The sequence below is a fragment of the Neofelis nebulosa genome, chromosome 8, assembly GCF_028018385.1.
Source record: "Neofelis nebulosa isolate mNeoNeb1 chromosome 8, mNeoNeb1.pri, whole genome shotgun sequence".
In the NCBI taxonomy this organism is placed as follows: Eukaryota; Metazoa; Chordata; class Mammalia; order Carnivora; family Felidae; genus Neofelis; species Neofelis nebulosa.
This window is the reverse complement of record NC_080789.1, coordinates 6358739-6371278: the sequence shown is the minus strand read 5'-3', so window position 1 is coordinate 6371278 and position 12540 is coordinate 6358739. Positions and strand designations below refer to the sequence as shown.

Below are 12540 nucleotides of genomic sequence, written 5' to 3'. Positions count from 1 at the left end.
TTTCAGCAATAAAATATTTAATTAAGGTATGTACGTCGTTTTTAGACGTAATGCCATCGCACACTGTGTAAATTACACCATAGCATAGACGTATCTTTCATATGCACTGAGAAACCAAGAAAGTCATTTGACTTGCTTTACTGTGACACTCCCTTCGTCGTGGCGGGTCCAGAACCAAAACCCCAGGGCCTGCACTTCTACTTCGACATTCTGGTATTTAAATGAGGTAACACAAGATGGGCACCAAGTTGCACAAAGCAGGAATCCAAAAAAGTTCTGGGCCCCTTGTCCTCCAGCCCACTACACTCCCCTACACAGCTGTTCCTTCAGAGACCGTCCTGAGAAGGGATTTTACCAGAAAGGAAGTATGACAGGACCACGGTAGTATCCTGGGGCAAATGGAGGGACAGCAGAGCTGGGGCGATATTTCCGATAAGCCTTTCCAGCTGGGGCCATATTTACTGTAAACCTTTCCACTATGGAGACCACGGACGGGTGGGCTGGCCACGCAGGAACTTGGCTTTTCTGGTCCTGATGACAGTGTGGGCTTCCAAGAAAGGGCTGAGCCTCCCTGAGCCGTTACAGGCCGCCTCGCCTTGAGGATCAAGGCCATGCCTTGGGACCCCGGCTGTGGGTCCCCCGCAACCTCGGGGGCAGCTTCTCTGCCCCCGCTCGAGACCCCAAGTCTACTCACTGTCTATACTGCTTCCCTCCCAGGCACGCTTCTGCGACTCATGCCCTGGAAAACTCCCCTTTATGCCCCAGGGATCTCTCTTCTCAAAGACTTCCCCAACAGGCCCCGTCCACTCCCTGGAACAACCCCCTGCCCCCTCCCGTATCTACCGTTCCTTGTCCTGCTTCTGAGCCTCCTGGCTGGGCTTGGGTCCTCTGTGACCCCAGAGAAAGGTCATCCCTTCCAGTCTGGGCATTCCCAGCAGGAACAGAGAGCCACCAACTGCCCTGATTATGCCTCCTCCTCCTCATCGGCCGCCTGCATGTGTGAGGCCCTGTGTGGGATCACTAGCTCGGAGGCCCGAAGACCTGCAGCTCTAAACAGCCGGCGCCCAGCGGTACCATCAGGGCGACACAGAGCAACCACTTCTCTGGGATACTTCAACACAGCAGCCTCCCTGGGCACCCCGGGGCACCCGGTGGCGACAAGACGCTCCCCGGGCACGTGGCCCGTGTTCACAAACAGTCCTGCCCCAGCAAAGGCCAGATAGAGAGCGCGATCACCACCCCTGGGGAATCCCCAGCACTGAGCACTTAGAAAGTTCCCAGTAAACATCCGTGGAGCAAAACGAGAAGCAGCCTTCGCTCTCCTGTGGACGGTGGCCTTTAGCACTGAACGTGAGGAGTTCTTTCTGATGGATACTGCGAGGTGCAGTCACTGCCTGACCGGTAAGAAATACAGAAGGGCGTGTGCAGCCAGTCAGTGTTGGTTTTTGGAAACCGCTTCAGGAAGGGGAGGTGGGGGTGGGGGTGCCCTCCTCTCTGGGCTGGCTCTCGGCCTACGAGGACCATCGTGCTTCAAGGTCACCGACCAGACCGCAGAGCCAGGAGGGAAATCTCTACAAAGCGGCCCAGTCATCCTGACAGGCGCCTTACATCCGACCTTGGACCCTGGGTCTGTTCTGCCAAAGCATCGATTTAGTGAACTCTGTTCGGAGTGGCTGGAAATAAAACAGGAAAGGTTATGTGTCTACATCTCCCTCACACCCACACCCCGGCACAGAGACGGCGCATCTCTCCTCTGGGCACCATCCTGGGCACCTAGCAGAAGCGGCCCTCAGCACCCCGCCGGGCCTCGCGTTCCCGGAGCCCAGGTGCCCTCCCTGTTCAGCGCGCAGCCCCAGGCTCCTGACCCGATCCCACAGCGGAGGCAGCGGCTGCTCTAAAACCCCACATTCCTGACCGTGCCCCAGGCCCAGAACCAGGAGCGGGGAGTGGGGGCTTGCTCCCCAAGAGGCTCCGGTGCTCGCTCTGAGGGATGGGCTCTTCCACAGACGACATTCTGCACGACCCCGCCCCCTCGCTACGCTGACGACAGAGCAGCGAGGAGCGAAGAGAGAGGGTACGGGCCGTCCCCCGCTCACACCACCAGCTGGCACAACACTGAGCCTCTCCCAACGCAGTTTCCTCAGTCATACACAGAGATGCCACCATCTAAGTCCCCGGGCTCAGTGGCGCTCACCCAAGCCGGACACGGTGGAGGGTGTCCACGGAGCAGCTCAGGGCTCCTGCTTCCCCTCGGCCTCACGTCCTGTCCCGGCCGCAGGGCCTCTCCACTTCCCTGCGTCTCTCTCCCCAGACGCAGGCTGGCGTCTCCTCGCTCAGCCCTGCCGCAGAGCAGCCCCTGACGGCCCCGGCCCCTGCACCCTCACCGCACAGCAGAGGCAGTGGCCCGGGGCCTCGCTCACGTCAGCTCTCACTTCCCGGGAACTTTCAAATGACGTGAACCTGTCCAGCATTGGCACTGCGTGCCCCGGGCCGTCCGGGCAGGATCACTCTGGCCTCCGCGGGCGCCCTCACGGTCACACGCCCTCCCATCCGCTCTCTGAGCCACGGCACTGCACAGAGGGCACCCAGGATGCCACACTGCCTGTGCGCCTGCACCTCTCCGGGGCCTTCACCGCTGGGCCCTGCTCCCTCGACCCCGCCTATGGCCACAGTGCCCTGGGCCTTCCAGGCACTCCTGTCCTGCCATGGGACTCCCGCCCCTCACCACCAGAGCAATCCCTGTAAGCTGTGGTCCTCCTCCACACCTGTGCCCTCCCCGGGTTCTGGAACCTTCTTTCAGTGGCTCCCTGTTAGCAGCGTCAGAAGCTCACCACCTGCCTTGCAAGACCACTGGCAATTTGGACATCATAACCCCCTGTCCCAGCTCAGACGTCAGCTCCCTGCCGCTGACGTTCACGCCTCCACGTCCCGCACAAGCTGTTCCTGCCTGGCTGGCAGCAGCCCCGCCGCCCTTCCCCAAGCGGAGGAATGGCCCGTTCCCCTGCGTGTCCAGCACTCGCTTCCGCCCCGGTCCTGAGCAGGGCACGGGGGGGGGGGGGGGGGGGGGGCGCGGGAAGGGGCTCACTGCGGAACTCTCTCGAGGGCAGCACTAGGTTCCGCTGCCGTGGCACCTCCCCCCGCATCCGCTCCAGCGGCGACAAAGGCCGTGGGCCAGACGGGTGGCCAGCTGAGGCACGCGCGTTCAGCGTGGAAGAGCTGTGCCCAGTTTACCTTAAGAACATCTTGCTTGCATTTTTCTACTTTGTCTTGCAACTTCTTAAGCTGCTCGGGGTTGAGGGATGGGTCTGCTTTGCTGTTGGTTTCTCGTGACGTGGCCAACTTCTCCTCTTTGCACGCCGCGTGGTAGGCCTTCTTTGCTGCCTCCACCTGCGGGGAGAGGGAGCTCCTGAGCGCCACGTCGGGAGCACAGAGTCCCGACTAGAGGCTCCAGACTCTGCTCGCGCCACCCAGACGAGAGGGAGGAGCAGGTGCAGAGCTCCGCGCGCCAAACGATCGCGACAGGGCATCCAGCAGACGCTGGCGCGGTGCCTGCCTGGGGCCGGGCGCCCTCCTGGGCACCGGGGGTGCGGCACCCAAGGCCCCGGGCTGTCACGGAGCTCTCCGTCCAGCCAGAGAGGCGACTACAAGAGACGGCTGAAGAACAGAGTCAGAGGGTAATGAGTGCCAAGGAGGGAGAAGAGCGGGGAGGCGACGCCGTGCCGAGCTGCATACGGAGGCTGGGGAGAGCCGGCCGAGAGAGACGCCACGGAGCAGGAATGGGAAGGAGGTGAGGCTGTCTGCGGGAAGAGCACGCCAGCCAGCTGGAACAGCGAATACAAAGTTCCAGGGCTAACGTGAGGGGCTGGTGTTGGGAGGCAGAGTCACAGGACACGTGTTCCACGGCCCTCTCACATATATACACGCATGCATACATGTGCAGATGTCTGTATAGTTTTTTTTTAAGTTTTCTTAAAGTTTTCATATTTTTAAAAATTTTTTAAATGTTTATTTTTGAGAGAGAGACAGAGTGCAACTGGGGAATGGGCAGAGAGAGGGAGACACAGAATCCGAACTGGGCTCCAGGCTCCGAGCTGTCAGCACAGAGCCCGACGCGGGGCTCGAACTCACGAACTGCGAGATCATGACCTGAGCCGAAGTTGGGCGCTCAACCGACTGAGCCACCCAGGCGCCCCTGGATGCGTGTATCTTTACTTCACAGATGTTTCCCTGCTTAAGCCAAAGTCACAGAGTTCATTCTAGAGAGGAAAGAGTTTTGTAACCGTGGCCTCATGAGGGGGATAATCATTACAAACGAGGCCGCGGACAAGAAGAAAGGAGAGTGGCGAAGGCCGAGACAACAGAGAAAAGGAGAGCCTGTCGTTACAACCCCAAGACAGAGGTCTGTTCTGGGCGGTTCTGGGGAGGAGGAAGGCAGTATGGCTCCTGAGAAAAGCCAGGGGACGGGCAAGGAAGGAAGCAGCACGGCCACCCAAGGAGTGGGGCTGGCGAGCTGCGGGTGGTGAGGGCAGAGGTGCGTGTCTGAGAGCCTCCCTCGAGCCAAGGCTGGGCAAGGCTCAGTGGCTTCGGTTGCTACGTTTGGAAAAACCAGTATCAGTATCATTTGCAAATTTCAGAGAAAAACACATACAAAAGAAACATTTCAAATTAATCCTTTCTACTAGCCCAAAGGGACTGCGGTGTCTTGAACTGGAGTAAATCTTAGCCACCACGGGCCTCCGAGGGCTGGCCCGTCTCTACCGCTGCCCAAAGCACTCAGTCGGGGGAGCGGCCAGGAAGCAGGGGCGCCGGGGCCGGGCAGGGAGCTGCCTGCAGGAGGCATGCACCTCTTTTAGCTTCTTGGCCCAGGGCTTCTGCGCCTTCCGAAAGCCGTCCTCCGCCTCTTTGGTCTCCTTGAAGCCTCCCATCATCTGCTTGTGAAAGGCTTCCTTCTGCCAGTTCTTGATCTTCTCGAAGTCCTCGTTCATCAGCGAGGCCTTCACCTCCAGGTGCAGCTCGCTCACTCTCTCCGCCTCGGCCATGACCGCCGTCCAGGCCTTCTCCACCGTCCCGTACTGGGGCCCTGGCACAGGAGAGAAGCTGCTGGTTACTCGCCCGCGGCTCCCAGAGGGGCCCTGCCCTGGGGATTTGCTCTGTTAACCTGTCTCTGCTGTGAGGACCGGATTCTAGGCCCAGCAGCCATTCTAGGCCCAGCAGCCTGGCTGCTGGGCCGAGAGGTTTCCTTTGGGTTCTTTCAGATCTTTTTCTCTCAGTGGCTGTTCCTTTTTCAGCCTGGGATGAAGAAAGAATAAGGAAGCGAAGCTGGATGTACTCAGCCATTCTTTTGTTAGGGAAATCAGGGGATTACCCACATTTCCTTTTTTTAGAGTCACTAAGCTCTTTAAAAACTCGAATTTCTGCATCTTGGAAGTTTTTCTTTTTCCTAATTAATATTTTTAAAATGTTTATTCATTTATTAGGGTGGGGGGGGGGGGGGGAGAGAGGCAAAGAGAAAGAGAGAGAACATCCCAAGCAGGCTCAGCACTGTCAGCATAGAGGCTGACATGGGGCTCGAATTCATGAACGAGGAGATCGTGACCTGAGCTGAAATCAGGAGTCAGACACTTAACCAACTGAGCCACCCAGGCGCCCTAGCATCTTGAAAGTTTTAATATGCTTATGGCTGGCTGGAGAAGGAGGTGCCTCTGAAGTGAGCTGACCTCTCCCCCTTCTTGAGGCCTCTCCCTTCCCCGCGGGGGGGGGGGGGGGGGGGGGGGCTCTCCAGCACCTCTCTCATTCACTCCCAGGAGGAGTCTGGCTCAGAGCAGGAACTTGAGAGCTGCTCGTCAAACAGAGGACTGTCTCCTCAGCAGAATGGAAGCCCTGTCTTGGGGAGAGGAAGGAGAGTTGGAGGCAGGAAGCTGCTCTGGCCAGATGGAAATCTCTAGGCAGTGGTCCCCTCGCACGCTGCGCTCAGGAAGGAAGCTCGTAATCGGCCTGTCACTCTGTTGAGGGTGTGGGGTGCTGGCCTCAGGTGAGGGAGGAAGAAGCTGTGACGGAATCTGAGGGGGACAATTGCTGTTTGAGCTGCGTACTGACACAGAGAGGCACCGGAGGGGTGGATAGCCGTGGGGGGTGTGAACCCTTCTGAACCTCGACTCCCTGTGTCTACAGAACAAGCTGCTCCCTGTCCTGCCTCGGTCTGCCACGCGGTGGTGGGATCCACACGGTGAGGGGGGCAACGGTGCTCTGTGAGCCTCAAGTTTTGAATCAACACAAGGGACGGTGCTGGCAGCTGGACCCCAAGAGGTGGAAATAAAGTAACAAGTTACGGCTCCTCGTCACCCGTGCGTGACCACCTCACTCCCTGGCACCTGCTTGTACCAAGGCACTGTGCTAACCACCCCCACCTGACCGACGACCAGTTTCAGCAGCAGGGGAGACACGGGCAGCTGGTCTAGACCGGGCCGAAGCTGCCTGGGCCCCCCCCCCCCCCCCCCCCCGCCAGACCCCGAGGCCAGCGGCCTGACTTCCCCATCCTCTGAGGTGGGCTGCCACGGGAAAGGGCCTGCCCCACGGCACACCCTGAGAAAGCCCCACCAACCGGCTTCTGTCGCAGGAAACCCTGGAAGCCATCAAGCCCCCCTCTACTGCCGGGAGGTGCGTCCTGAGCACAATCCATATCTACGGCAGCGGTCGGTTACCAAACTCCAGAATCTTCTGAGCGTTTTGCTAGGGAGGGAGCGGGGGCAGAACGCGCACCATACGACACCTCTAGTTGTTCCTGCTAAAATTCCAAATTAGAAAGCCTGGCGATGTCACCATCTAGTCTTTCCTGATCTGCTACACAGCCAAGCTTACGAATAAACAACCCTCTGTGTCGGACCTGCCGTGCAAAGCAGCCAGCTCTCTGCCATGAGAGCGCTGACTCGAGTCTGGGTCCCGAAGGCGCCGTCCCGGGTTAGGCTGGCAAGCGTAGCATGTCCTGCGGATGACCGGGGCTCCGCAGAGGGGGGGGCTCGGGTGCCGTCTGCAGAGAGGAGCCCCGTGCCGCAAAGAAAGGGGAAGAGAGCTCACCCCGCCCGTGCTGCTGGGTGACGGCGCCCCGCTGCCCCCCGGGGCGGCGGCCTCCCTACCCTTCTCCACGAGCTGCCTCCAGCGCCGCGCCCACTCGGTGAGCTGCTGCGCGTACGCCTTCTCGATGCGCGCCCGTTCGTGCAGGCAGTTCATGAGGTCGCTGCACAGGCGGTGGCCATCGTCGATCCGCTTCACCGTCCGCTTGTAGTTCCCAACCTAGGAGACAGAACCACACGGTGAGGCCGGGGCCCCCCTCCTGGGACTGGGGCAGGCCTGACCCCCACGGCTGCACGCGTAGCCTCCGTGCCAGCCGGGCTCATCCACTCTTCCACTCAAAAGGCACCCTGCGTTGTTAGATGACAAGCTCCCCATTTTTATTACTGGCAGGAACGTTAAAAAAAAAAAAAAAAATTCAGAGCTCAAAAACCACGTGGCCAGCGTCCACGCTCTGACACCACGGGCCAGGGAGGGGGACAGACCAGCACAGGCAGGGCTGTGGTGGAGGGAATGGCGAGCTGAAGGTGCCCAGAAGGGCATCTCATGTGGACCAAGGGGTGAGGGACAGCTCCTGGAGCAAGTGATGTCTGACTAGAGAGATGATAATAATAATAATAACAATAATAATAATAATAATAATAATTTAGTGGCTTGGATTTAAATGATTCTATAGTTAATATTACAGAACTGGCTAAAGGCCTTTGGAAAATCACTGGTATAAACAGGTTTCAGGCACCTCCCACTTTAACATCATCCCGTGCTGGATTATTATCACTTCCCGATTAGAGCACTCAACACTCTCCCACTTTCTGAGCACCTACTATGTGCCAGGCAACACAGCAGGTGTTTTGCACCTGCAAATACTGCCCTGCCACGGCAAGTAGGAAGATGAGAAAACCGGGGCTTAGGGGATGACCCAGGTCACTAAGATCGGGGGCAGCAGCTGAAGGCAACATCTCAAACGGCTCCGGGTAGGACCGTCTCCATGGCAAAGCTCAGGCTCCCCTCTGCTTTGACCAGTGTTAAGGTGAGTTTGGACTACATCGTCTCACATATGAAAAGAGAGACTAGCTCGTTTAAATTATCAAATATAGGGGCGCCTGGATGGCTCAGTCAGTGAAGCATCTGACTTCGGCTCAGGTCGTGATCTCGCAGTTCGTGAGTTCGAGCCCCGCGTCCGTCTCTGTGCTGACAGCTCGGGGCCTGGAGCCTGCTTCGGATTCTGTCTCTGTCTCTGTCTCTCTGCCCCTCCCCTACTCTCTCTCTCTCAAAAATAAACATTAAAAATTTTTAAAATAAATTATCGAATGTAAAAGAAGAATTAAGAAAACATTAGTGGCTGCACTGGAGTGAGGATCGAAGCGTTCACCAGACCACCTAGAAGGGCAGCGCGGACACTGGGGCGCTGGAGGAAATGTGGCAGAGAAACAATCATGCCATTCCAACCCTTCCTTCCCACTCGCTTCCAAAATCTTCACCAACTTTGACCAACTTTACCATTTCTGAAGGTCTGTCTGCTGGCTGATCCCTCTCCTATTTCAGCCCTGTTGAGACTCAGTCTGGAAGCTCCTGCAGAACAGAGGACTAGGTCCCACTCCTACACAAAAGGGGACAGTCCTCGCTCTCCCGGGCAGGCTGCGGAGACCGACAACGGCACAGCCTGTCGAACTCCGGTTTACGAAGAGTTCACGCTAGAGTTTCTCCTGCCCTGAGCTGAACTAACCGAGGGGAGGGGGGCAGTGGTGAAGTCCTTGAAGAGGGACAGGACACGGGGGCCCCCGGAAGGGCATGGGCAACAGGGGAGGAGCTCTGGCCCCTCAGGAAGGGCTGTCGCTGAGGCCAGAGAGGACCCCGCTCCCATGGGGACCAGCAAGGAGCCCCGGAGGCCAGGCGGCCCGGGCAGCCTTCTCCACCAGACGCCGAAGTGCACGCACAGCTCCGGGAGCGCACGGCCAGGTGGTTGCTCCTGACCAAGACGGGCAGCTTTCGACTGTATCCTCAGCAGGCCCTGTCATTAGTGAGGCAAAAAGCAAGCGTTTCACAACCAGCTGGAAGTGACACCGAGTGCTCACTTCCCTTTAAAATAGGGCCCTGCTGTCATTTTGAAATCTACAGCAGGATGGAAAAATAAATAAATAAATAGCCAACAAAACACAACTCTGTGTCGCTGAGCTGGCGGCCACAAGGGCTAAGATCATCGCAGCTCGATTCAGGCTCGACAGGCGACGTGAGACCATGATGCGGAGCTGGCTTTCACCTGTCACCAACAATATCCAAACTGGTAATCAAGATCACAGCGTGTTGGCTCTCCAGAAACCTACCCACCTCTCTGCTTTTCAAAAGCCTCGTAAAAAAATTTTAGGGAACAGAAGAAGGTATCTGTTAAGAAGGCACACGCTGGTCCAAGCCAGGTCCTGAGCAGTACCTCAGCCGCTGTTCATACTTAAGGACAACTCTTGAAATCTGAAATCGCATTCCCAGCTGCAGCAAGCAATGCAGGCAGGACGTTTCCAGAATCATGTGTTTTGGGTTTAAATGTTGGCCGCTGTGACCACTGCTGAGGCCAAGGGGAGAAGGGAGTGGTCATGACAACAGGCACTGAGATGCTCTAGGAACGTCTGCCCTACTGGGCTTTCCTCCATTAAAAGGCTACATATGTGCTCGAGACGCCTATCCCTTTAGTCCACACCCAGGGACGTTCACCAGGAAGTACTATCAACATCTGCACAGACTGCCCAGTGACAGAGCGATGTGGCCTTCCCGCTCCCCTGAGCAAGGTCCTGGCGGTCAGGGTGCTGACAGCTGTTTCTCTGGACTGAAATACAATCTACGTACAATAAAATTCACCCTTCACAGGGATACAGTTAGACGAGTTCAGATGCATGTAAGCCGTGTATACCGTATCAAGGTACAGAAACTTCCATCTCCCTGCCTTGTCCCCCGTGCCCTCCTGCAGACAGCCTCTGCCCCACACAGCCCCGGCAGCCACTGATCTGATTGGCGTCCCTTGTGGGGGCAAAGGTCAGGCCGCCCCAAGCCAGGCCACTGTGGCATGAAGATTATTTTGAGTTAAAAAGCAATCAAACCCCAACAGATTCAGGAAAAGCTCTTTACCTCCCCCACCCCCGACCCCCCACTGCCTAAAAAGGATCTGGATTGAGGACCTGCTCCAGGAAGAAAGCCATCGTATGCCACAGATAACGTTATTCTGTGAGCTAGGCGTGGTGGACAGAGAAGGGCCCAGGAAGGCCTGTCTGATCAAAGTTCTCTCTGTCCCATTGTTTCCTGGCGGCTCGGCAAACATTTGTCCACCAAACATTGACTCTTTTTCATTTACCTGTGAATTACATTCCTTCCCTTTGAAGCCCCAGACCCCTACCCCTTCTCCTTAGTTCAGGATGACAGACATACCTCGCTTTGCCTGTGTTCGGAATATGCCACGTCTGTGTGGATTCCCCAAGTGTACAAACTAAATTTTTTCTTCTTCTGTTAATCTGCCTCATGTCAATTTGATTCTTAGTCCAGCCAGAAGGACCTTGAAGGGCACAGGAAATTCTTCCTCCCCAACACCCTTTACCAAGACGTCCGGGATAAATGGAACCACCTGGCATGTGGCCTGGCCTTTGAGCCGGTTCCATGTTATTGTCTAGGTCAGTAGTTTATTCCTTTTTACTACCAAGAGCTGTTCTATCGTGTGGAGACACTGCCATGTACTTGCTTGCCTTTTCGTCCTGTTGAAGGACACTGGGGTTGTTTTCAGTTTGGGGCAATTACAAATAAAGAAGCTATAAAGATTCCTGGGCGGGTCAAACACTTAAGAGTGGGAATGTTATACGATAAGCACACATCCAACTTTGTGAGAAATCGCCAAACCGTGACCCAAGTGGCTGCACACTTCGCCTCCCAGCTGCAGGGTATGAGGGTTGTGACTGCTCTGTGCTCTCCCTGGCACTTGCGCCGCGTCGGGTTCATTTTTGGAATATTTTACCATTTTGTTTGTACGTGGCAGTTGTCTCACTGTGATTTGAATTTGCACTTTCCTAACGTCTAATGCTGACAGCCTTTTCTCGCTCCTGTCTGCCGCCCATAAGCCTTCTTTGATAGAGTGTGCTCTCTTTGTTTCAATACATTAAAAAAATCGAGGTATAATGCTGACTGGTTTTTGAAGTGCAAGAAAAGTTAATTTGCAAATATGTGACACAGCGATCGTATGATAAAGTGAGGACATACACGGTTAGCTATTTTTGCTTTACAAGTTTTGTAGTTTAAAAGTTTCTCTCTTGCTTTCTTCTTTTTTTTATAGTTTTTTTTTTTAATGTTTTTATTCATTTTTGAGAGACAGAGACAGAGCACAAGCAGGGGAGGGGCAGAGAGAGGGAGACACAGAATCTGAAGCAGGCTCTAGGCTCCGAGCTGTCAGCACAGAGCCCGATATGGGGCTCGAACTCACGAACCGTGAGATCGTGACTTGAGCTGAAGTCGGTCGCTTAACCAACTGAGCCACCCAGGTGCCCCTCTCTCTTGCTTTTCAAAACACTGGTTTATGGGGTGCCTGTGTGGCTCAGTCAGTTAAGCGGCCCACTTCGGCTCAGGTCATGATCTCGCAGTCTGTGAGTTCAAGCCCCACGTCGGGCTCTGTGCTGACAGCTCAGAGCCTGGAGCCTGCTTCAGATTCTGTGTCTCCATCTCTCTGACCCTCCCCCGTTCATGCTTTGTCTCTCTCTGTCTCAAAAATAAATAAATGTTAAAAAAAAAAATAAAAAACAAAACAAAACAAAACACTGGTTTGTTTTGAGATAGCCAAATGGCAGATAACTTTATGTAGAAATTTAAAAACTAAACAAGATTTCTTCCAAACCTTATTATCAGTTGATTTATTCACAGAAAGCCCAGTAGGGTCTGAGGCCACCTATGTTCCTAAGTTCCTCTAAATTCAGGCTCACCCCCTCAGATACCAAAATACTAAAGGCAGACACTCACCACACATGTCCCTGGGTGCAGGGCTGGGACACCCCCCTTCCTCAGGGGCTGCCCAGCCAAGGGGAGGGGCGAGAGGTGGGGAAGGTCTACTGGAGGCAACATCCAAACCAAATTTTCAAGGACCAGTAGGACGCTGGCCAGGTTAAAGGCAAGGAGAGGAGGAGAGGGACACATCTGGAGAGAGAGAACAGTATGGGCGACAAGCTCCGCCAGCAAGGAGACCCAGGGGTGCTGGCCACGAGGCATGGAACATGGAACACAGAACGCAAGGGAACGACTGGCCATTTCGATGGGGGGTTGGGTGCAGCTGGGGGTGGGGGAATCAGATGGTGAGAAATCTCGAGGGTCAGGCGTTCATCCTGGAAGGTGCCACGCTCAGGGGCTGGGCAGGGGGCTCGAGGGCGGGGGGGGGGGCGGTTTCAGGAGTGCGAAGCTTCCAGAGGAGGGTGCGAGCGTAACCTCCTCAGGCTGGGGCCTCAGCAGTGGGGA

General features: G+C 56.0%; 1 protein-coding gene across 4 annotated transcripts in view; it reads right to left on the bottom strand.

Moving 5' to 3' along the window:
* PACSIN2 (protein kinase C and casein kinase substrate in neurons 2) overlaps window positions 1-12540 on the bottom strand; it is a 136130-nt gene that overhangs the window by 13728 nt on the left and 109862 nt on the right. For all 4 annotated transcript variants that reach the window (XM_058741114.1, XM_058741115.1, XM_058741113.1 and 1 more), the window contains 3 exons: window positions 7134-7290; window positions 4845-5080; window positions 3232-3387 (listed from right to left, as the gene is read on the bottom strand). In XM_058741114.1, the coding sequence (XP_058597097.1) occupies window positions 3232-3387; window positions 4845-5080; window positions 7134-7290 (549 nt within the window). The remainder of the gene's footprint in view (window positions 1-3231; window positions 3388-4844; window positions 5081-7133; window positions 7291-12540) is intronic.